The sequence below is a fragment of the Setaria italica genome, chromosome IX (genome assembly GCF_000263155.2).
Source record: "Setaria italica strain Yugu1 chromosome IX, Setaria_italica_v2.0, whole genome shotgun sequence".
Taxonomy (NCBI): domain Eukaryota; kingdom Viridiplantae; phylum Streptophyta; class Magnoliopsida; order Poales; family Poaceae; genus Setaria; species Setaria italica.
The window spans coordinates 14019385-14044300 of record NC_028458.1 but is presented as its reverse complement, the minus strand read 5'-3'; the positions used below and the strand labels follow the sequence as shown (position 1 = coordinate 14044300).

General features: G+C 45.2%; 3 protein-coding genes and 1 pseudogene across 9 annotated transcripts; 1 reads left to right on the top strand and 3 right to left on the bottom strand.

The window, feature by feature from the left end:
* Window positions 1–434: 434 nt before the first annotated feature.
* LOC101780265 lies at window positions 435–2121 on the bottom strand. Its single transcript, XM_004982593.2, has one exon. It carries the CDS (start codon window positions 1972–1974, stop codon window positions 673–675), a length of 1302 nt encoding a protein of 433 aa, XP_004982650.1. The 5' UTR covers window positions 1975–2121; the 3' UTR covers window positions 435–672.
* Window positions 2122–3553: 1432 nt separating this feature from the next.
* On the bottom strand, window positions 3554–4690 carry LOC101755958. The gene has a single exon (XM_004986383.1). It carries the CDS (start codon window positions 4688–4690, stop codon window positions 3554–3556), a length of 1137 nt encoding a protein of 378 aa, XP_004986440.1.
* An 866-nt stretch (window positions 4691–5556) lies between these two features.
* On the bottom strand, window positions 5557–7438 carry LOC101755551 (annotated as a pseudogene).
* Window positions 7439–7762: 324 nt separating this feature from the next.
* LOC101779329 (endonuclease MutS2) lies at window positions 7763–17774 on the top strand. Of its 7 annotated transcripts, XM_004982590.3 has the most exons (20): window positions 7769–8112; window positions 8219–8350; window positions 9115–9282; window positions 9376–9459; window positions 9976–10026; window positions 10335–10391; window positions 10468–10550; window positions 11154–11277; window positions 11351–11410; window positions 12242–12484; window positions 12660–12740; window positions 12811–12958; window positions 13223–13350; window positions 13510–13557; window positions 14394–14524; window positions 15118–15200; window positions 15716–15819; window positions 16316–16386; window positions 16761–17059; window positions 17163–17774. In XM_004982590.3, the coding sequence occupies exons 1-20, from the start codon at window positions 7882–7884 to the stop codon at window positions 17339–17341; spliced, it is 2505 nt and encodes an 834-aa protein (XP_004982647.2). In that variant the 5' UTR covers window positions 7769–7881; the 3' UTR covers window positions 17342–17774. The 7 variants fall into 7 exon arrangements, with proteins under 7 accessions (XP_022678836.1, XP_012698446.1, XP_004982647.2 ...); XM_012842992.3 differs by lacking the exon at window positions 17163–17774 and having other exon boundaries at window positions 7765–8112; window positions 16765–16957; XM_022823098.1 differs by lacking the exons at window positions 7769–8112; window positions 8219–8350; window positions 9115–9282 and having other exon boundaries at window positions 9376–9460.
* The last annotated feature ends 7142 nt before the right edge of the window (window positions 17775–24916 follow it).

Genomic DNA, 24916 nt, shown 5'->3' with positions numbered 1-24916 from the left:
TTTCAATCCGGGCTATCTAATGTAGAAGGAATCCAATCCAGGCCGGTTTTCGTTCCAGGCTAGACTAAAACGAACAACATTTTCAATGCAAGTCTGGTTTCAAACCGGGTCACTTCAAACCATCCGGAATGGACCTCGTTCCGGGCCAATCCGGTGAAAACGAACGAGGCCTTAAACTGACAAACTGAAAACAAAGCACTTAAGCATCAGGTATTCAGGTCTGTCACAAGCCAACAGCAGAAAGGTTCATCAGGTCAATGGATGGATCCTGGTGCTCTCATAGTATCGGTGAATTGGTGATAATCCCATTCCCGTAGAATAATCTGCAATGAGACAATTCAAAAGGCATATGAGTCATGACATTTCAAACGTCAAATGGGTGAATTCATTTGGGATGTGTTCTTTGGATTGGCCACAAAACAGATGACAGAAAAAAAGAATGGATCATCAAAGGTTCTGAATTGTACTGAACCAAATTCAAGAGTTAACATTCCCTAACTGAATGCAACAAAATCAGTTAATAGTGCATATCAGATTGGAATATCCTAAAATCTCATAACTCGGTTCCCTTGTGCATAGGTATTATGCGCAAACTTAAACAGGACTTGCAGCCTGACTCCAAAATCCGAATTCAGAACTAGGCATGAGCATATGAGCTGTACAGAGCTTGCACTAGAGATTTCCTGGAGTGTAGAAGCTCCTGTAAGGAATGACGGTGTCGACATTTTTCCTGATGGACACCTTCGTGACACGGCCTGACTTGAGGGCAATCGCGAAGACCCCAGCACGTGTCCTAACGAAGATGATGCCGAGGCCCTCCGCGAAGCCAGCCAGCCCACCAGTGGGCCGTGCGTCGAGCTCGATGGCTCTGCGTCGCGTCCATGCCGCGGTTCCGTCGGGACCTGCCTCCCTCGACCACAGGTACAGGCAGGTCCCACTCACGCCAGCGAACCCCAGCCCACCGCCTACCAGCGGCATGAGGAAAGCGTAGCCCTCGGCCGCGAAGGGAGGGTCGATGAACCCGAGCTGCCGGCGGCCCAGGTCGTACCCCACAATTGCCTTGCTCTGCGAAGAGATGAAGTAGATTGTGTTGCTCACAAGCGCGCTGGGCCTCATGTCCATGTCGTCGAGAGCATCGGGGTGCTCGCCCTCGGCGTAGATCGCGTCGCCCCAGGCCGCCGCCTCCGAGGAGTAGACGCAGACGAACGTGAGCCCGCCGAGGGTGGTTCCCAGGAACGCCACGAGGAAGGGCCCGCCGTGGCAGTCGAGGTGGTCGCAGTCGCCGCCCCCTTCGCGCGCGGCCGCGGCGCAGAGCACCGCCGTGACCGAGTAACAGCAAGGGACCGGCGGCAGGGGCAGCTCCCACCGCGCGCCCGTGACGGGGTCCCAGACGAGTATCTCCGGATCAGGAAACTCAGGATGCGGGGATCTGGGGTCATGGAAGAGGACGCGGCCGTGCCGGGAGTCGTGCGCGCACCAGTCGTCGTGGTCGGTGGTGAGCGGGCGGAAGGAGGTGGCGAGGACGAACCGGGCGAAGACGCTGTAGTCGGGGAGTTCCACGTTGATGAGGAAGCCCGGCATGGGAGGCGCCCCGTGGAACACGCGGTAGCGGCGGAGGAAGGCGGGTCCGGTGAGGAGGCGGCGCCAAGGTTTGCAGACGGCCGAGCACCGGATGAGGAGCTCGGGCTTGTACGGCGCGAGGCGGATGAGGATCTCCTCGATGAGTTCGTCGAACAGCTCCGGCGTAGGCCGGCGGTGGCGTGGCGGCGGCGTGGCCATGCTTGCTCTGGCGGCGATGGTTCGGGGGCAGCGGCGCTCGCAGGGGAGAGGACGAGGAGGACTGGAGGAGTGAGGACAAATGGGAGGATTGGTACCACGTGGGGCCTTGATCACGAGTTCACGGCCCAATTTAGCCCATTCAAATTCGGGGGCTTTGTCGCGACAAGTTGGCCCATCCAAATTCTTCTTGCCCATTCCCAAACTCCATTATAGATGGATCAACGACATTGTTTGATTTGGCGCCTCTTGCGTGTTTGTTTATTGGATCAACACTTTTTGGCAGGGTGAACTAAATGGTTCCTCATCCACATGGTCTTTTTCAAATATATATTCTGATTTGTGTTTTGCACCCAATTGATAAATTATCCAACAGAACCTTAAAGGGATGGCAAAAGGATCTACTGTAAGGGAATTCCAATGGCAATTTTGCAATTAGGGATTTTTAATGGCAAATACAAATTCCTGGTCAAACTAGTGGCAACTTATATGCAATTTGCCCTAGTAGAAATTGACTTTTTTTTCAGCATAGTACAATCCTCTTGTCGGTTAGCCTGAGAATTTCAGGTTCAGGATTCTGAAAGCAGTGTGTTTTATTCAGTACTGTAGGATGCACCCTTCTGCATATCGTTTTCTCTATGACGTGAGTAAACGATATCAGTTTGATTGCTGGTCAAATACGTGAATCAGTTCTACCGCAACTGGCTGAGTGTGTTGCTTCAGTTTCATACGCGTGCGAACAATTGCCTGAGGCTTTCGTGTATGTGAATTGGTTTTCATTCAGATGCAATGTCCCGTCCTTGCTTCAGTAGCAGTGTGATCAAACTGTCGTATTTCAGCAGCATGCGTGCTCCAGAATTCATTTTGCTGGCTTTCTTAACCAAAGAGCATTCCAACGATATATTTGTGTGCATGCAGTGTATGTTCCAGCAGATGAGTCAAAAGAAAATGGCAGGATTCAGCATCAGAAAATAAGTCCAAAGATACGGGACATGTTTCAGAAAACGTCACTCAAGCCACGATGACTACACATTCACATAACAATCATGAAGCTGATTACTGAAGCTAAACCACAGATGTTCAGTTATCAGGAAAAAGGAACAGATTTATCTATCAATTACAGGTTGCCATGCCAGGCATGAAAAGAACATGGGCCTATTCGCTTCAGCTTATAAGCCGGCTGAAAAGCTAAAACGGCTGATTTGTTGTGAGAGGAAAACACTGTTTGGTGGCTGATAAGCCAGCTAAATAAGCTGAAGCGAACAGGTCCCATCTAAGGGGAAAACATCGGAAATGTCAACCTGACACAGATTTCAGGCCATGATCCATCCATTCACCGACAAGTTTCTTGCTTAAACTGCTCAACTGAAAACAAAGCATTTAAAGCATCAGATCTGCCATGAGCCAAAGACAGATGGATTCCGGTGTTCTCATGGCGCTGGTGATCAGCCCGTAGCATGATCTGAAAAGATGCAATTGATAAACCTTGTAAGTTGTAATCATGCCATAGCTCAAGATTCAGACAGATGACTCACGGCATTTCAAAAATTAATGTCACTGGGTTTTTTGGTACAGGATACTGTATCTAGCCACTTCCAAGAATTAACATTCGAGTTGGACCCAACAAAAAACAGTCAGGGATTGACTTAGAGCATATTAGACAGCAAAAATATCGCTAAGTTCATAAACTCGATCCCCTTGCGCATCAATCCATCCACATTTTTATGCGACAAACTGCTGAAATCACAACTAAAGCAAAGAACACCGCGCAGGGTTACTAAAAATCACCTGGAGTGTAGAAGCTCATGTAAGGAATGACAGCGTCGATGCTGCTTCTGCTTGACATCTTCTTTGCTCGGCCTGACTTGAGCTTAATCCTGAAGACGCCAGCATCTGTCCTGACGAAGATGACGCCGAGGCCCTCGGCGAATCCAACCGTAGTAGGTTCGTTCAAGGAGGTCCCACCAGGCAGTGTGTTGAGTTCCAATGCTCTGCTCTGCGTCCATGCCGGGGTTGTGTCTGGACCAGCCTCTCTCGACCAAAGGTAGAGGCAGGAGCCCCGCACGCCGGCGAACCCCAGACCTCCTCCGCCCATCGCCGGCATGAGCACACCGTGACCCTCATACGCTGAGGGCGGGTCGATGAACGCGAGTTTCCGGCGGTCCAAATCGTACTCCACGATCGTCATACTGCCTGCAGCGAGGCAGTAGACTCTGTTCCCCACGAGCGCGCAGGGCCTCGTGTCCATGTCGGCGAGGTCGTCGGGATGCTCAGCGTAGGCCGCGTCGCTCCAGGCGGCGGTCTCCGACGAGTAGACGCGGCCGCACGTGACCCCGTCGTCGTCGGTGCCCACGAATGTCACGAGGAATGGCCCGCCGTGGCAGTCGAGGTGGTCGCAGTCGCCGCCGCCTTCGCGCACGGCCGCGGCGCAGAGCACCGTCACGTTCCAGGCCGCGTACGAGAGCACCGACACCGGCAGGGGCAGCTCCCACCGCTCATCCGTGATGGGGTTCCATACGAAGAGGTCGTTCTCCTCGTATGCTGGGTTGCGGAAGAGGACGCGGCCGTGGCGGGCGTCGCGCACGCAGCAGCCGTCGTGCTCGAGGGCGCGGGGGCGGAAGGAGGAGGCCCGGTGGACGAACCGCGCGACGATGCGCCTCCAGTTCCGGTGGAGGTCCAGGTTGAAGAGGACGCCAAGCATGGGAGGAGGCGCCCCGTGGAACACGCGGTAGCGGCGGAGGAAGGCGGGGTCGGTGAGGAGGCGGCGCCAGGATTTGCAGACGGACGAGCAGCGGATGAGGAGCTCGGGCTTGTACGGCGGGAGGCGGAGGAGGATCTCGGCGATGACGTCGCCGTCCAGCTCCGGCGGCGAGCTGCGGAGGCGTGGCGGTGGAAGGCGCGGAGGCGAGGTCATGCTTGCTCTCGCGGCGTCGGTTGGGGGCAGCAACGCTCGCAGGCGCAGGCGCGAGAGGACGACGACGAAGGCAATCGCATCGCTGCTGGGTACTTGAGGGGGTTCGACCGTTCGATCAGTTCGAAAAACCTGCCGCCTCAGCGCGTGCCGTCGTGAGGATTTGGGTGGTTTGTGCCTACCGACAGATTCAAATGAATCTATGTGGGTACTAAAATCACACACCCCAGTTTGAGCCATCCTAATTCGAGCCACATATTACACCCAGTTTGTGCCATCCTAAGTCGCACTTGTTGTAACAGTACGGTATGCTCATTGTACATGAGTATGATTCTATATCAGCTTCATGCTACCTCCGTTCGTTTATATATGACGCCGGCTTGCTCAAAATTAAGCTGATCAACGTCATATATAAATGAACAGAGGGAGAATGTGTGAACGTAAAGCATCTATGGAGTTTGTTTTCAGCTGGAATGTCCTATATATCCAAATTGATCTGTATGTCTGAAACCAAACTGGCTTATTTCAGTAGGATGTATGCATCTTTTCCTCACCTTTTGAATTCAGAATTAAAGGTCATGCCAGCAGCTTACATTTCACCAGGAATGCATGTTTTGTTTTTGGCAGCAATGTGTTTTCCAGCAACATACATGGGGAAGAAGACTCAGCATCAGAAATGACCAACCGAGTCTAAAATATATATGTGATGATGTATGTGGATGAGTAGGGGAGGCAAAATATGTCTTCCGAAAAAAAGGGGAGGATAACGTCTTGAGGATATAGAAGTATAAGTTTTAGGAAGTAACTTGCAGCGTGCGCTGTGCGCTAGACAATTTGTTGATAAACGCAGATACAAGTTGTGTGCTCACTGCTCACGAAACATCAGAAAGCTCGTACAAGCATATCAGGGGAAAACCTCATACATGGAGTTGTATCATAAAGCTAAACCACAGACGTTCAGATAATTTCAGGGAAAAGGACCGGATTCATCTATCTTTCCAGAATGCCTTTCCAAGCATGAAAAATAAAATCTGTTAAAAAATGGAAATGCTAACTTGACACAGATTTCAGGCTATGATCCATAAGAATTCAACAGGACGACTATTTCTGTATTTCACCAATGATCACCAGCTCACCAGATCTTTTCTTGCTTAAACTACTCAACTGGAAACAAGGTCTGCCATAAGCCAGCAACAGAATGTTCATCACGTGATGGATGGATCCCGGCGTTCTCATGGTGCTGGCAACCCATAGCATGATCTGAAAAGATAACCATGCCATAGCTCAAGATTCAGACATAATTACATAAATGAGTCACGCAACTTCAAAAATTAATGTCACTAGGTTCTTTTGTGGCATGTGGTTTGGATTATCTATACATGAGAGTACAGAAAAAATGGATTAACAACAAAGTTTCAAGTTCTTGAGTTGACCCCAACTTAAAGTTATTTAGGGCGTAACTAGAGCATATTAGGTAGCAATATCCTCTAAGTTCATAAACTCTATTCTCTTGAGCATCCAGCCATCCACATTTTTATGTGACAACCTGCTGAAAATCACAACTAAGCCTAAGCAAGAAAGCTGTACAGAGCTATAGAAATTACCTGGAGTATAGAAGCCCATGTAAGGAATGACACAGTAGATGCTTCTTCTGCTGGACATCTGCTTGATTCGGCCTGACTTGAGGTCAATGGCGAAGACGCCATCATCTGTCTTGAGGAAGATGATGCCGAGGCCCTCCGCGAAGCCAATCGTAGTTGGTTCCCTCCAGGGGACACGGCCGGGCATTGTGTTGAGTTCCAAGACTCTGCTCTGCGTCCATGCCGCAGTTCTGTCAGGACCGGTCTCTCTGGACCACGCCGGCGAACCCCAGACCGCCGCCCATTGCCGGCATGAGGACACCGCGGCCCTTGTACGGTGACGGCCGGTCGATGAACGCAATTTTCCGGCGGCCCAAGTCGTACTCCACGATGGTCTTGCTCTCTGCAGCGAGGCCGTAGTTCCTGTTCCCAACGAGCGTGCAGTGCAGGGCTCCATGTCCATGTCGGGGAGGCCATTGGGGTGCTTGACGTAGGCGGCGTCGCTCCAGGTTGCGGCCTCCGACGAATAGACATAGGCGCACGTAGTCTTCCCATCTTCGTCGCCGCCCACGAATACCACGAGGAAAGGCCCGCTGTGGCAGTCGAGGTGGTCGCACCCGCCGCCCCCTTCGCGTGAGGCCGCGGCACAGAGCACCGTCACGTTCCACACTGCCACCCCGGGATCACCGGCCGGAGCATCTCCCACCTCTCACCCGTGATGGGGTTCCATACGTAGAGGTCATATTCATTCTTCTCGTTGGTGGCGCTGCTGAAGAGAACGCGGCCGTGGCGGGCGTCGCGCACGTAGCAGCCGCCGTGGTCGAGGGCGCGGGGGCGGAAGGAGGTGGTGCGGACGAACCGTGCGGCGAAGCAGTTGCAGGGGAGATCGAGATCCAGATCGAACAGGACTCCCAGCATCGGTGGCACCCCGTGGAACTTGCGGTAGCGGCGGAGGAAGGCGTGGTCGGTGAGGAGGCGGCGCCAGGGCTTGCAGACGGCCGAGCAGCGGACGAGGCACCCGGGGTCGTGCGGCGGGAGGCGGAGGAGGATCTCAGGAATGAGGTCGTCCTCCAGATCCAGCAGCGAGCGGCCGTGAAGGCGTTTCGGCGGCGGAGGCGTGGCCATGGTTGCTCTCGCCGCTCGGCGTCGCCGCGATGGTTGGGGGGGAAGGAAGACAAACGGGGACCACTGCGGGCTGCTGCGGCCTGCGGTCGGCTCCAGTCAAAGATTGAGAGGAGAACCGACAGATGGCGAGTGGGACCCGTTTACCGGCCACCTGGAGTTTTTTTTTTTTGAGAGGACCGGCCACCTGGAGTTGCTCTTAATATATTTTTTTTGGAGAGGATGGAGTTGCATTTACTAGTGGCCAGCCCGACCCAGTTTGGCCCATATTCGCATCACGGTTCAATTTGGCCCATCATCATTCGATCCATGGGCATTTATTGCGAATTCCGGGGTTACTACTCCGAAGGCGGAAACGCCTTTCGTTCATCCGCCCCGGCTCTATCCAAAAACGGCGGGCAACTCCGTCCTCCCGCTCGCTTGGCTTCCTTCCCCAAATCACACCATTCACCATCGGTCCATCACTTGCAGCCTCCTGCCCTGGTCCTCCTCATGGTTCGCCTCTCCATCACCGTGCTCACCTCACCTCTCCTCCCCACGCCCGCCCCCGCCGTCCGACTCCGCTCGCGCCCTCTCATCCGCCTCCGTCTCCGCGCCCTCGCCGCCGGCGCTGCCTCCTCGCTCTCGCCGTCCGCCCGCAGCCTCCGCCTCCTCGAATGGGGCAAGGTCTGCGACGCCGTCGCCTCCTTCGCCGGAACCGCCCACGGACGCGACGCCACAAAGGTATCGCGCTCCGATACCCTAGGATGCCATGTCCCATTGCCGGCGTACTACCGAAGGGGTATGTCTCTGACGCCAGGTGTGGAGTGGTTTTGGTTTGTGGGTGCAGAAACAACTGTGGGAGGTGGAGGACGTTAGCTATGAGCAAAGCCAGAGGCTGCTCCAGGAGACGGAGGTGGCCGTGTGGCTGCTTGATAACGCTGGTGGGGCGATGGATTTCTCGGGGCTGGATACCATTGCGGTAAGGGCTCAGGATGCTTGAATTCTTTTTGCGGTTTGGCAGTGTATTATCACGGAATTTGTTGACTATGGAAATTCCGTACAGCTTCTAAACCATCTTAGGAACCTTAGCAAGTTAGCAATCAGTGGAACTAACTAACTGCTACCTCTGTATCAAAATATTTGTCGCTGTTGATTTTTTATTACGACGTTTGACCATTTGTATTATTCAAAAAATTATGTAAGTATCATTTATTTTGTTTGTAAGTTACTTTATCATCAAAGATATTTTAAGTATAACTTATCTTTTCGTATATTTGCAACAAAATTTTGAATAAGACGAATGGTCAAACGTTGCAAGGAAAAGTCAACAACTACAAATATTTCGATACGGAGGGAGTATTAAATTGTTCCCTAAGTTCCATTTCTCCATGCCTGCCTTCGTCCTAGCTAAGTTCTGTAGCCTTATGTGTTCAGACATAAGTTCACTCCATGTTGTTTTGTCACCATATTAGATGATGCACTCCATGCTTACTTTAAAAAAACTAGCATAGTGCTGTTACTGCGATATTCCTACATGAAGTAAAGTTTAGTACCAAATCATGCATGGATAATATATGCACCGGTTTCTGAATCTGTTTGTGGTCTCGATCTTAATTGCTTTTGATGGAATTTTAGTAGCACTGTTCTTCGCACTTCATTTTGCTTTACATTCTTAGGCACAAAATGCCAGTTATGGAAGTGTGTGAGTACACTATTGAATCTTGTTTTTCTGTTGAAATGTAGATAGAATCAGCAATACATTGTGTCTCTGGAGGTGCCGTGATAAAAGGCCTGGAAGCAGTGGCAGTTGCTAGCCTGATGCTGTTTGTTGAATCCTTGCAAGTAAATATTAAAGCTGCGAGGAAGCTGGATGAAGGCTCGCGTAGTCGATTAACAACTCTTACAGAAACAGTAAGCACATCTCACCTTTTGCTATCTTGCATCTTTCCATCACCTATATTATTCAACCATTCGTACGCTGAAAATTCTTGTTCTGAGCTGCAGATTTTAGAAGTTGTCATTAACAAGTCACTTGTGAAATCCATACAAGATATCGTTGATGATGACGGCTCTGTAAAAGATACTGCAGTTTGGTTCTTGCACCTTATTTTTACTTCTGTTTCTTTTTCTAGTGATGTTATACTAGTTCAATAAGCATTTCATTTGCAAACTCATGAATGTCTTATACAAATAATACCACAAAATTCTGTTGATTAAATCAATAAAGGGGTAAGCATGAAAACGACAGCCATAAAATTCTGTGTGATCAAGTCCTGCTGCATCCTATCATTAATCAAGATGCCATTGATACATGCTTACTCACCCTTCACTGTATAAAAGATGCAGTATAATTATACAACTATTTTGAACTGAAGTGGCTTTATTTAGTATATTATTGTCATTAGTTGGTCTAGGCATCTGCTAAGTATATTTGTTCACTGTAACTGATACGCGTTGTCTTTATACTTTTCTTTTCTTAGATTCCTTATAGCTTCTCCTAAGTTCCTAACTGTTACTTTTTACGCACCATTTTTAAGGCCTTGGTGATTGAGCTCCTCTGGACTATGCTTTTCTAACTCGAAGAAATTCTATATTTTTTTCCAGAGCCCTGAGCTAAGGAGGCACCGAGAGCGAGTACAGCTCCTAGAGAGTAGGGTCAGTGGTTCTGGATATCCTTTTTGTTTATTATTTCAGCAATGCCTTACTCATTTGCCAGCTGTGTGCTGCATGAAGTATAAGTTATCCTTCCTGGACTATTTTTTTCCTGACCGAATTGCCTAAAAGCTATATTTCTTCAGTACCAACTAAAAGCTTGATTTTATTTTATATATTACGGGACTGAATAAGGCATTCTAGCTTAGTGTCCATATTTCTGCCCTAGTTGCATCTACAAGGAACATTTTACAAGCTATGCTGTTGATGTCGATTAATTCTTAAAAGTTGCATCTTGTTAACTTTTGCAGTTATATCAGCTTATGGACAAGTTGATGCGCAATGCTAATAATGAAGATTCCTTGTCGGTATTGTTTCATTTAACTCACTTATTGCTAGGAAAACATCATACTCAATGAATTAAAAACTGTTAATTTTCTCTAGGAAGTATGCATTGTAAATGGAAGATGTTGTATTAGAACAACTGGGGATAAGTCTTCGACTTTTGATGGATTACTGCTCTCCAGGTGTGTCAAACATTTTTTACATTTGTATGTTCTAGAGTAATGACTATTTCCTTGAACCATTTTAGAAGCCCGTGCCATGCACCATAAGGTGCTGGTCAAGTCTTCCTTTTTCTTTTCTGGTATTAGTTTCAGTGTTGTTTAGTTGGTGTGTGTTTTGTGTTTGGTTATATTCTGTGCTAAGGTTGGGGGGCTTAACCTAATCTTACGTACTTTAATTCCTCTCTTAATGAAATGACGTAGTTCTCCTGCGTCGTTTGAGAAAAAAAAAGATATAAGACTCATATATTCTCCTGCTTTATGGTCACTGATTCCATAAGATTTGGATTTTTTTAAAGGTTTTACAAAAGGACTTACTAAATTTTATTCACTTCATCTGGGCCCTCAAAGAAACTGGGTTTAATTTTATGTCATTTGGCACATATTTGTCTGCTTTTCAGTAATAACATTTGCATGCATGGCATTATGGTCAGAAGAATCATGTCTGAAGCCCCATCAATTTAGTTGACAATTTGTGACCAGTGTGTGAAATAAACCTGTCTATAATTTTAGCTTGATTTGATAATTCAAGGTTATATTTTTGATAAAGATCCATATGTGCTGTAGCGGATCAGATGCTGGAAGTATGATAGAACCAATTGCTGCTGTTCCGTTGAACGATGAGTTGCAGGAATCAAGAGCTCTAGTGGCTAAAGCTGAACTGGATGTCTTATCAAAACTTACTGATAAGGTTGTAGAAGACGGACAATTTGATTTTGTAATGTGCTGTTATCTTATGTCTGCTTTCTATCTTTTATTTGCAGATCCTTCTCGAGCTTGATAGCATTCAGAGTTTGCTGCAGGAAACAATTAAACTCGATAAGGTGCAGTTGCTTCTAAAGCAATTTTTTCTATGGAACTCAATACTTCATTTTCTGGTATATTAAAAAACCTCGTCTAGGACTATGAACAACATATATATGAACATAAAGTTTTTATGCTTAAATTGCTGTACTTAAATGTTTACAGGTTATAATTTCCTGCAGTTCTGTACTTTTTCTTTATTGTAATTGTGTACTATTGAGGTAGCATCAACCCATTTGCACCATAGGACATTACTGATTTGTTTTGGTTCTGATTGCTGTGCCATTTCTTTTGCATTGGTTAAGAGGCACCCAATGAAAGGTTTTGATAATTCCTATTCTTAACTAAGGGCTACATTTCTTACTTCCTATCATGGAAATATCCTTATCAAACCCATGCTATAATTCACAGCCAGGCAGCACGATGAGAAGCATGTAGACTGATGCACATTGGAATTTAAGTGAATATACATGGCATTCATACCATTTCACTCTGTGCTCTATTGCTTGATAAGATGTTTGGCAGAAAGTTGTGTGCCATTATCTTCTGTCATGTAGTTCACAGTTCACCTAAACGATAGAGTTGGCATTACACACTGTCAAACTTCATCATTTAAATTACTATGGAGTCTAAAAAGTAGAAACCTGCTCTCCTTAGAGCTGGGTCTTCAGCACCAAGTCAATTATACTTTTCTTGAAAATAACATGCTGAAAACTAGAAATGTCAGAATCACGGATTTTGCACTATATGCAATGATGTTACTATTTAGTTTTGGAAACTGTGGAATGGCATTTCTGACACATGTTTTCCTCAGTTTCTTTGACTGAACATGTTCACTGTTTGCTTTTCAGGTCACAGCTCGCGCAAAATACAGTATAGCATATGATGGCACATTTCCTGACCTGTATTTGCCAAACTTTGAGAATGAAACTGTTACTAGTGCTACAGGTGGGTCTGCCAAGGGAACTTCCTCAGCACAGCCCCCTAAGAAGGCATGGAAACTGTACATGCCAAATGCATACCATCCACTACTTCTCCAGCAGCACCAGGAAAATCTCGATCGTGCCAAAAGGGATGTTGCTAGTGCCACAGCGGTGAGTTTATCTGGCTCCAAGTTATTCTACTTAATTTTTTCTTAAGAAAAGAATATTGGTTGGAAGTGGGGATACAGTTGTTTATTTCTGAATACACTCTTTGAGTATAAAAACGGTTTCATTTGCCGTTTATCAATTATAGCTATGTGATTGTAATTTTACTCCCATGCTGTAGGAGATCCGTAGGAGGAGGATATACGGGCAAGATATTGCAGAAGATCAACTGGCATCAGACCTCAGTTCTATGAAACTTAGGGTTAGTTTTTGTTTGGTGTGAATGATGATTGCTATTAGTTTCATTGGATAATTTATGCGCCCATTTGCAGGTTTCCCAGCTGGAGAAAGACCAGCCAGTACCAGTAGATTTTATGATTGCTGAAGAAACTACGGTCTTGGTCATAACTGGCCCAAATACAGGGGGTAAAACAATCAGCTTGAAGACAGTTGGCCTGGCATCATTGATGGCTAAGATAGGTAATGGAGTAACAACATGCATATTGTTTCGCTGCTATGATTGTTAACGTTGCCTACTTATACAGGCTTCTGTAGATTTTCTCATTGCAGATTATTCCTAATGTTTCGTGATTTCGGTATGATTGATGTAGTCACCAACTGCACATTTTCTTGCAGAGGATACCAAAGATATTAAGTACTTTTCACCTACATTTCCAACTGCTCTCACTTCTCAGTGAGTGCACAGCTGGAATATCTTGCATGATATTATCCATTTTGTTGCAGGTCTATACATTCTAGCTTCTGAGCCAGTAAAAATTCCATGGTTCAATGCTGTTTATGCCGACATTGGAGATGAGCAATCTTTAACCCAGTCACTGTCTACATTTTCTGGGCATCTGAAGCAGATTGGTGTATGTTTTAGCATTACATTTTCTAATTTCTAGACCCTAACTTCCTTAAATGATTGCATTACTGAATGTACGTATCATGACAAAAAAAGGTTATGCTTTATTTCTATCTGTCTGAATCCTTATCTATCAATATGAAATTCAAGCCTTCTTTTCTATTAGGCCATTCGCGCAGAGTCAACTTCAGAGTCCTTGGTCCTTCTGGATGAGGTAAGCAGTTTATCCACTATCTTGATAAATGTTGAATGCATCTTGATTCCTACATGGCTATGTTTGTAAGCATGGTTCAATTGCTGGTTATGTTTTTCATTATGCTTTGTGTGTGATTCTTATCTCTTTTATCTAACTGTTCATATTCCCATATGTTCATGATGCAGAAAGTTATGATTAAACAATGCATGTTTCTGAATTCTGACAAATATCCGTTGCACATAGAAATTGTTTATGTTCTAAGATTCTAAAATTCCATTGGTGTTTAAATTATGCTCATGTCATAACCAGAAAATTGTTGCTGACAGAGGACTCATGATCGTAAGGCCCCTGGTGGTGCCACCTTTTGTCCATCAGATGCTCTGTTTCATAAGGAGCTAGGTGATGCCTAGGCACTAGGCGGAGCAGCACCACCTTGCCTGGCACCTAGAAAATTTTCTGCCTAAAGTGGTTTAGGTCTTGATCTATATACAAGAGTCGGACAAATTTGAGATGAAGGGAGATGAATTATGGTCATGGAACTTATGGATGCATGATAATGCCAAATTCTTTTTTTCAGTATACCATATTTCCTCTAATTAACAAAGCATTACTCTAGCTGAGCGGAAAAAGTATAACCGCTTAGGAGTGCCTAAGGCACTAGTGCCTAGCGCTTTTTGAAACATTGGTCAGATGTGGCAATTGTTTGTATTCTAAGATTCTCAAAATGCATTGCTGTTCAATGATATCTTCTGCTGAAGTTGTGACTAGAATGTTCTTGTTGATGGAGGACTGTCTCGTGATTCAAGCACGTTCTGAACTTTAACTCTTCGAAAAATTGTGGTGACTTGTATTAGGTAGGTGCTGGGACAAACCCACTCGAAGGAGCAGCTTTGGGGATGTCTCTTTTGGAATCTTTTGCTGAAGCTGGCTCCTTCCTGACCCTAGCAACAACTCATCATGGACAACTTAAAACACTAAAATACAGGTTCCTGGCATTCCAAGCTCGAAATTATCTTGTATTACGGTAGAATAAAATTGTAACAATGACCTTATGCTTGAATTAAGTTAATCAATTATTCTCTGGAGTTACTTTTTTCTTTGTGTGTGGATCAAGTTATTTCTAAGGTTTGGGAAGACTTGGATGCAGGTTGAATGATCTACTGGCTTACTAGTTACTGGCCAGGATTATATTTTTTCTGCTAAGCTGTTGTTGACCTATTCCTCTGTTGTTTTAAAACCTGACATTCCTTTTGTCAATTGTCTTATCATGCCTATTTCCAAAATATGACTTTCACAACTGAAAGAACATGGTTGTGAATACCAACAAGTCTAGTGCAAGTTATTGTTTGTGAGGTAATATAGATTGCACCTTTATCCCTTGATGCTGACACCATTCATAGTTTCTTCTCTCCAACTTACATAACCAGTAATGATTCGCATAATTTTATGGAATACTTCACGGAATTTTTTCTTAAAAAATAATAGTAAAGACAAACTAGCTGTTGCCTAGCAAATACTGAACATTGAACAATATTGATGTTTTGGAAAAACATGACTCATTGTTGTAAATACTTTCAGCAATAACTCATTTGAGAATGCATGCGTGGAATTTGATGAAGAGAATCTAAAGCCCACATTCAAGATACTATGGGGAATACCAGGTTGCCTTATATTTCCCTTTCCCTGTTCATTTCCAATCATTATATTCATATTTGCTTGGACACTCAGAGTCTCAGTTATCACTGCCCTTAGTACCTAGAAGGCTTTCGTCTTTAAGTTGACTTTCTGCATGGAAGCCCCTCTTTCAAACAGGGTGACTCCTCCAGCCAGTCATATCATCGATGCTGGAATTCCACAGCTTGTATTATGCACTTTTCACAAGACTAAGGATATCTGCATTAAATCCTGTGTTTTTTATTTGTTTCTATAACATGCAAAAATTTAGGCCTTAGAAACAGCACTATGCTGATGATGTCATATCAGTCTTCCAATCTTACCTTCATCTTCACTAATGAACTAATGGACACCTCATGTGCATTTTGACTCTAGCTGAATGCCTTGTTTTATACAGGGGAAAATAATGTATTTTGCCTTTTATCTGCACTAACACGTAGTACATGCTCTTATTTCATTATTCTTGAAATTCTTTTGTGCTCATGCTTTGTTACACATGCAGGCCGTTCAAATGCTATAAATATTGCTGAGAGGCTGGGTTTGCCCCCGGATATAGTAGAAAGCTCTAGGTGTTTACTTGGAACAGCTGGTGCAGAGATAAATGCAGTAAGTTAAAAACTGGATCATCATTTATTTGTTGTATTGAATTTCCATCCTCTTTTATTTGCATTAACAATTCGGATTTGTTAATTATGATTTTCTTAGATAGTACTCCCTCCGTTTCAAATTATAGGTCGTTTTGGCTTTTCTAGATTCATAGTACTTACTATGTATCTAGACATAAGCATATATCTAGGTGCATAGCTAACAACCTATAAATTGGGACGGAGGGAGTAGATACTAGCATGTTTCTCCACAATGCTTACCTGAAGGAACAGGAGGCCCAATAATGCTTCCCCTTGAATCTCTATTGCTGCATTTTTCTCATGTTTGGGGGTTCCTGTGTATATTTTCTTGGGCACTTTTCTGCACTCGGAATTTTTTATTTTTATTTTGGATAAAGGAAGCTTTATTGATCTTAGCCCTCAGAACTGGCATGTAATTGAATTATTATCCAAACTAGGTTGATATGATCTTAGTACTATAAATTCATCTTTTGCAGTTGATAATGGACATGGAAAGATTCAAACAAGACTATCAACGACATCTTCAGAAGTCACAACATCTTCTTATGTGAGAACTTCTCTATACATAGATTTGTGTATTCAAAAGTTCTACATTGAGTATGCTGCGATTCCTTTTTTTTTCATGCCACACATCCTTTGATGAAAACAAAGTTCTACATTCATGCCTCACATCCATACTTTTTTTTTCTTTCTGTAATGTTTCACTCAACCGTTCTTTGATGAAAACAAGTACAGCTAATTTCGAGGGGTGTATGTTGTTCAATCCCTTCTTTGACTTTGTATTTATGCCTTCTGACTGAACTTTAGTCCATACCTTTTGTCATGTCTTACTGTGTAAGCTGCTTGTCTCTCTTGTCTTCTTCAGAGGTGGAATTTGACAAGTCAAATGATATCTTCTGTCCATTATTGATGTTGTCTCAGGCAGTCCAAGGAGCTTCATAATAACTTGGAACTGGCACAAAAGAACATTGTAGACCACACTTCTGCTCAGAGAAAACGGAGGGTGAGAGTAATTTCAGAGTACGCTGTTATGGCCCGTTCTATCATCCGTAAGAAGTTTCAGCAGTTCCAGGAATCTGCAATAGCTGAAAGAGTGAAAGAAGAAGAGAAGGCTGCGAACAATGCCAAATCTGAGAGAGTCAAGGATCCCATTCCATCAACTACTGCTGCCATTGGAAAGACACAGAATACAGATAACAACTTGGGTGCAGCAGCCGACGGTAAGGATTATATGGGAACTCCTTTGTTTTTGTATTAGTGTTAACCTTCGCACATTCTGAAGACAAGCTAAACTGCCAAGTTTTCCTTCCTTTTTATCCTTAGATGAAGAAGATAGAATTCCAGAAGTTGGAGATTCAGTTTATGTTCCTAAGCTCAAGAACCAAGCTACTGTAGTCAAAATAGATTCGTCTAAGAATGAAGTGCAAGTTCAAGCCGGTATGATGAAGCTCAAACTAAAGCTGCAAGATGTCAAGGTTCAGAAGCGGAAAGTATCCAGATAGAACAATTGCACTTACCTGCGCCAGCAGAGATTCAGATAAGTCACAAGTGTGCATATTCAATTCGTAACATTTAATTCGCCACACTTTTTCAGCAATCATATAACCATTCAAGTGGAAATGTAGATTCACTATCTGCATGTAGTTTTTTAAGTCTTAGCAGACTAGTGGTTGTCAAAAAAACATCAACACAGCACAGTTGCAGAACAGTCTTAGTTATGATTATAACCTGTTTATGTAATATAATTTATCACTAAGTTATAACTGTACGATCATTAGAATCTGCCATACGGCACTCAAGTCACAAATGGTTTGACTCTAGTTAGGGCGTGGAAATTGCCAAACTGGCCACATCGTAGAGGTGGCCTTTCTGAGCAGCACGTGAACTTGTGCCGTACGTTCAATGATTTATAGAAATTGCTATTAGTTCAGTCCACTCATTTGTTGAAAGAACTTCCAGTACAATGCATCTGTGTTAATTGTCCAAAGAAAGGACGGTTGCTTCGACGATCGTTTGAAGCAACGTTTGTATCCGATCACGGACTTCAGCGCTGTGTGCCTGTTTCTTTAGCTTTTTGAGGGAAACTGTTTCTTTAGTTTCCTTGTGAGCTCGTGGATAATCTCAAAGAATCCAAGGTAATCTGGATAACATGTCCTCGCTGCGGTCGTGTGGCTAGCCATGTGCACTCTCAACGAGTAACGTGGTCCGCAGCGGGTGGCCGCTGTTGTCGGCGTTATCTCAACACTCGAGTTTGGACCTGACCCACCACAACACAGGTGTCGTGCTTGAGGGCTACAAGATTTTAAAAGGTAAGGAATTGGTACTTGTAAAACATATTATAAACGCAGGCATTCACATGTATACGTGTAAACTCACCGTTAAAAAATCGGCTTATACCATCTTGCCTTTTGATATGGCTTTTGATTTGAACTGTTGATCTCGTAATCATGTTGCCCAAATTATGAACTCTATAGCAACCATGGTTGGGCCCTCGTATGCAGAATGGCTTTAATCACACTTCTTTCAGGCAGGAATAGATGATGCCGTGGGACGTGTGTGGTCAACTTCTTAAACATATAGTATATCTATGAAAATAGGCATGTAGGTTAAGGTATCAGAATATCTCCAAAATATGCTCAAAATATAGATTATGGGTCTATTCGCTTCAGCTTATTCAGTCGGCTTATCAACCACCAAATAGTGTTTTTCTCTCACAATAAATCAGCTGTTTCAACTTTTCAGATGGCTTATAAGCTGAAGCTCCGAGCTACGATTAGCCATACGAAATCAATTCTTTTTCCCAAGAGCGGCGTTCTTCCCTCTCCCATTCCGTGGTCTGAGTCTGACTGGAGCGGTGGTCTGTGTCTTTTTCCCAAGATGATTCCTGTCGGATGGCTGCCTGTGCGCCTTTGCCGCGTGATCAGGGGTAGCGGCAAGGCATATGAACGACGGAGATGCAGCGTGGACTCGGGAGTGATGCTGTTTCGCATCCAGTGTGCAGCACGTGCTCTCTGCAGCTGGGCCCCACCAGCTCACGTCGTTCCTCCCCTTGTCCTTTCGCTATGCCCGCCGGGAAGAATTTCGAGGTTGAGCTGCCACTCCACCTCTACCTAACCTAACCCATCCGCGTGCCTTGGTACCTCCTAACCCTACCCTCTCTCTATGGAAGGTGGGGCCGCCCTCTCACCCAACGGCAACGGGCCCACATCTCTTTCACGGGCCGTGGGACGGGATGGATGGCGATGACGTTTATTATCCACGAATGCTTTTTTGAAAAGGATATTAACCCCGTCGAATCCGTCACGTGGTCGGTCGCACGGCCCGTGCACACGCGTACGGCCCCCATTCGTGGCTTGGTCCTCGTTTCATGGCTTAGTCCGGCTCCGTATCGGGCTCGGCTCGGCTCAGCTCGGGCTACTGCGCAACTAACAACTGCGCATCCACTTGTTTGAGACCTGCGAGACTTGTGTGAGAGACTGAGTGCGAAATCTCCTGTGACAATCAAGGGAAAATGATCACGAGTAATTTTCATGAAATTCCTGAGAGCCGCAGTTAGCAAAAGGAATGATATTTGACTTAATCAAAGCATGGAAGTGTTATCAGAGGCCACTTGGTTTATGACTTAATCTGGGTGTCACTGAGAAGTCAAAAAATTCAAAGGAGTATTGGATCGAACGGTGACTCGGGATTATGACGCGTTCTTCAGCAACCTTCTTTTTTGTATTCCCCCCTTCTTTTTTGGGTCAAGGTGGGATTTTTTTTTAGGTATTCTAGAACCTGGCCGTTGGTGTTGCTCAAGTGGAGCCGTTAGGTGAGCTAACGCTATATTGGAAGACAGATACGACCGCGTCCTTTTGGTCCGTCAAAACAGTAACCATCGAGGACGTAGTATATCTGATATCCGTATATGCAGCACTAGGGAAAAGTGAAAGCAGCTGCCTTTTAGATTTAGTGATTATCCCTTTTGTCCTCTCGCAATCATTGAGATGTGATAGAGTGAGCTTCTGTGTGGTCTTAGCTACTCCCTCCGTTCCATAATATCTATGAATCTAAAAAAGTCAAAACGACCCACAATTTGGAACGGAGGGAGTAGTTCATCTCAGCTACGCCAGTTCACGCAAAAGGAAAAAAAAAGACAAATATTATGAGAAGAGCATTATCTGATAGACTGATACAATCCACCTTAGTCCTTCACTTGCCCTCCTATATTATTTCTAAAGTTTGAGCACTTGTATCTTTCAAATTTTAACTCGAAACTACATAGACTTTTTTAGTGAAAATTGTATCATTTGTCATAGAAATTATTCCATAAACACTATATATCAGGGAAAAATCCATTTTACTACTCTCACCAATATTTAAATACAAGATTGATCCTAGCTATATAGAACTGCATGAAAAGTAATGACAAAAATTTCCTAATGTGATTTTCTAACATAGGGTGTCATCTTGCATAATTCTGATATTAAAATTCAACTCGCACGCGGAGAAACAAAAAGTAAGTCTCATTAGGAGGTAGGTTTGACCACCTAAAATAGCTTGAGGGAGTAAATTGACTCTAAATTTTTGTTGTTGGAGTTAACGGATAAAGTGGATCAATGAAGTAAGTAAATTGACTTCTTTCCAATAATCAAGGGCCATAAAAAGTAAAGAAAGTGGCTGCAATAAAGCATGGCTAATGCCTAGGTTGTCATATTATTTCCAGTGTTGCCTGTATTCAAATGCCCAATGCATCTCAATAAAATAGTGCATTGCAAAAAGAAATCCACTACTATGATAATTTATTATTAACTGTTTTACATAATAAATTGCGTACTCCCTCCATCTACAAATGTAAGCATTTTAACATTCAAAATTTGCCTATGTGTCGGTGTTTCGTGCTGCCGACTAGTAATCATACACCGCACTCTCCTCACTTCAGATGGCTAGCGCACAAGAGATAAGGATTTATACTGGTTCGGGAAGATCCCTACATCCAGTTTCGGCAGGAATCGTGTTCCTTGGATCAAGTGCACTGGGCTTACAACGGGGTACTTGCAAGCAAGCGGTCGTACGATGTGTAGGTGTATGTGTGGAATGCGAGAGAGCGAGAAGGAAGGCCCACTTCCCCTATATAAGCTAGGGACCAAGTGACAATGTTGAGAAATGGAGGGACTCCCCAACCTCGGAGGTCGGGGGTTGTGGCATGGCCGGTCAGCCTTGCACTGAGGGGCCTTCTTGTCCTGTCTTCTTGACTTATCGTGGGCTTCGTATGCCCCGTACAATGGCTCCTGTGCGGCGTGGGCCGCTTATGCAAGGCCTGGCCTGCTTCGCGGCGTGCTCCGTCCCGTCTGCCAACCCCGTGGCAGTGAACAGGACGGAAGCTCCCACTGACGTCCATATCGAAGATGAGTGGATGAGCCTTGGTCAGCGGCCTGGACGGGGCGTGCCGCTTCTCCTAGCTTTCCCTGACCTTCTTGGCATGCTCACGGCCTCCTCGCGTCGTTACGCCTGGTGCTGGGTCCCCACCTTGCCCGTGAGGCCATACGGGTCCCGCGTGGGGGTAGAGTCTTGATCTTGATGGCTCACTCTGGCGGCGAGGGTGATGATGACGTCGGGGCGTGTGGGCACGTACGACCGCGCGTGGCCTCGCTCTACAGGTCATCCTAGGCGGTTTCGAGGGGTGTAGTCTCACCCTTGGACCCCTTGGCTAAAGGTCGGCTCCCCTGGCTCAATCATGTCTCCAACGTGGGGCAGTCAAGAGGGCCATGCCCTGCATTCAATACTTCCGGTACGGCACCGGTCACCCTTTGGTTAAGGAGTGGGTGGGGTGCTGTGGGCCCATCGAGAGCTCCACCCCCGATCTAGCCGAACTGGCAAGTTACGGCTCTTGGCTCGCGACCAAGGGAGGTCGGGCGATGGCCGCAGCATCGTCTGGACCGTCTTCAGCACGCCTCCTGTTGGGCCCTTGACCTTTTTGTGTCTTGACTGCCTTGAATTTCTTCGCCGGGGGTACTAACCGTCACTATGAATGTTAATATTTATTTTCATCAAAAGGCTCATTAATTTATCTTGATGATTAGTTAGTTAAAAAGACATGTTAATTGCATCTCTATAAAATATTGACAACTAATTAAGGGGCACCACAATCTCATTTCTCCTTTTGATCCAAAAATCCTAAAAGGAACCTACATATGTGGATGGAGGGTGCATGTCTTTAGCTTCTAAGTTCTAATCCTTTGGGCATTATTTGTCTATGTGTAAACCAAAAAACCAAAGTTATAAAGCGAAATATGGCTCTGTGTTGCTTCGAATTATTTAAGCAACGCTAATCCTTATTGAAAAATCGAGATACCACACCATTGAGCCACTACATAGCAGATGCCATGACCTATACGTACGGCAGGCAACTTGTTCGGACGATAGCCAGTTATCACTTGTCACGAAAGAATATCTGGGAAAGATGATCCATGATACAATCATCTCTTGTTAAACTATTCCACTGATTCTGACAAGTGGGTCCCATGGACAAAACCCAACGTGCGGTTGCCACGAAATGACGAGCAAACTGCCCGTAGCCTGACTTCATAATTCCGGAGACCGGGCCCACCGGTTGAGCCGTGAGCCCGAGACGAGCCGATCTGAGCCGCCGGTGCAGGGAGTCAGCCAGCAGGACGCCGGACGCGAGCACGCGCGAGTGAGCTTCGTGTCGACGGCTAGGCCCATGTGTGTGGGCATTTTGGTCATTTCAGGAGGGCCGCGGATCCTATAAATCGGGCCCCTCCCTCCTCCCTCCCGGCCGTTGTTGCTGACTACGAGGTTCGTGTTACGCGGGGCGGAGAGAGAGAGAGAGAGAGAGAGAGAGAGAGAGAGAGGAGACGCGAGGGAGAGAGAAGAGGGAGGGCGAAGCCCGCGTCGTTCCCTGCTGTTTCTCCCCACCCCTTCCCTGCCCCGGCTTGCGCCTTCGACCTTGCTGGTAAGTCGCCGTCGCTTCCACTCTCTAGGCTTTTGCTCGAAAATTCTCTTTTGGGGTTTCGAGGAACGAAGAGGGGCCGTTTAGATTTTGGATTAGCTGTTGTTAATCTGTACCGGTTGCGTTTGTTGCGGATTTTGGCGTGAGACGCTGCCATATGAGGATTTATTGCGGACGATGAGATGTTTTTTTTTGTTTGGGGGGGGGGGGGGGGTTGTTTAGTTTTTACCGTTCAGATCTGGTAAAGTTCCAGTGATAAAGGCAGAGGTGGAGTGGGGCAGCTAGGATATTTTGGTTCACCTTTGTTTAATTTTTTTGTAGAAAAGATTTCTGGTTTACCTACACGGTTGAAAGGGATGGGTGCTGACTTGTCAAGGTCTTGTTTTTTTGTTTGTATCTGCGCTAATTGGCGAATTTTATATTCGCTCAACGGTTCAATGCCAGCTGTACTGCCCGTAACTCAGATTCGGTTTGGTGACATGAAACTCTTACAGATTTGGCCAAAATTCGATTAAATTCAGTGGATCATGTCATATTATTCGTGTCAGGCTCAGGCACCTGAGTGAAAACTTTTACAGATTTATGACACAGAATTGGGTGAAAATGTCGTGAATCTGCATTTTGCTCTAATTTATTGTTAAGTACGAGATTATGTCACTGTTGGTTATTCTGTTCTCCTGACAATACAATTCCCAATGCATAATGCCATAGCTTTTTCCTCATATTACCCAGATGAATTGGCTCAGCAGTAGCATCAAGAAATAGCACAATTTGGTCATTTGCAATAGCTCCAAAACAAAACTCTGAACCAATTTTTGTTTTGGGTTGCAGAAACTTCCGACCTCAGAAACTGAAAGGGTCTGTGAAGAGATTTTTAGCGGCAGTTCAATGGAGGTATTTGGCAAATCTGTGATTGCTGAGCCCAGCAATGTGATTTTCTTGTCCGCCATTCTTAACACAGAAGGGTCAAACCCTAGTCACAAGTGTGACAAAAGGTGCCAGAATGAGCACATATTTGGGAACATGTACCATTGCAAACTGACTGGAACCACTCACATCTGCGACAAAAACTGTAACCAGAGGATCCTCTATGATAACCATAACTCGCTCTGCCGAGTGAGTGGGCAGTTGTTTCCGCTCTCTCCACTGGAGCAGCAGGCAGTGAGGGGTATCCGCAGGAAGCATGAAGTCGACAGCAGTGAAGGTTGCTCCTTTAAGCGCAGGCGTGGTGCACAGCTGCATCCCTCCCCTTTCGAGAGGTCCTACACTGCTGTGTCTCCAATCCCGAGCCAGGTTGGAGATGGCATGGACCTGAGCTAGAGCTAATGAGACTTACTTTTCTTTGGCCAGCCACCTAATTCCGTTCTTTCTACCCCCTTCCCCTTCAATTACAGGATGGGACTATAAGAGCTTCCTTCTTTGTAGACTTATGAAGGGATATGAGACTCCTTAGATGCACTGAATAAATGTCTATGTAGTATGAATTCAGTTTCATGGAACCTTGTTGTAACTCGTAAACTTTGGTTGAACTGCCTATTCTAAATTAGTAGTACTTTCAGACAATCGTTCGCTGCTTCTATTTTTTACCCCCTTCCTATTTAGTTATTTTGTTTGCTTTTTTACTTTACATGCAGCTATTTTTCTATGCTATTCTAATATTTGATTGTCTGAGCGCTTTAATATAATTGAGCTGTGTAAATTTGTTCGGCAATGTAAATCCTTGAAGGATTTCTGTAATCCGGACTGCAGGAACCTGACTGACTTTGCTGACTGAAATTTTTGTACTGTTGTTACTAGTGTTTTGCTTGACAGGTTCCTGATCAAGCTTGAATTATTTACGGTTTGTTCTCATATAGATTGATTCTATCTGTTATTTAACTCTTTTTTACAGGTTATGTTTCTAACACCTGTTGTTTCCCTCCTGTTCTGTTTTGTTTTGTCTTTACCGTTAACTTCTGTTGTATGCAGGACCATCCAGGTGCTAGTCATTTTGGGAAATGTTTTTATCTCTTTTATATAATTCTATAATTTATATTGCTAACTTAATTTTGTTTGTGAATTGACTTTTTTCTTTTGTTTTTGCAGGTGAACTGCTGATCTCTGATTCCTTTCCTATCATCAGTGG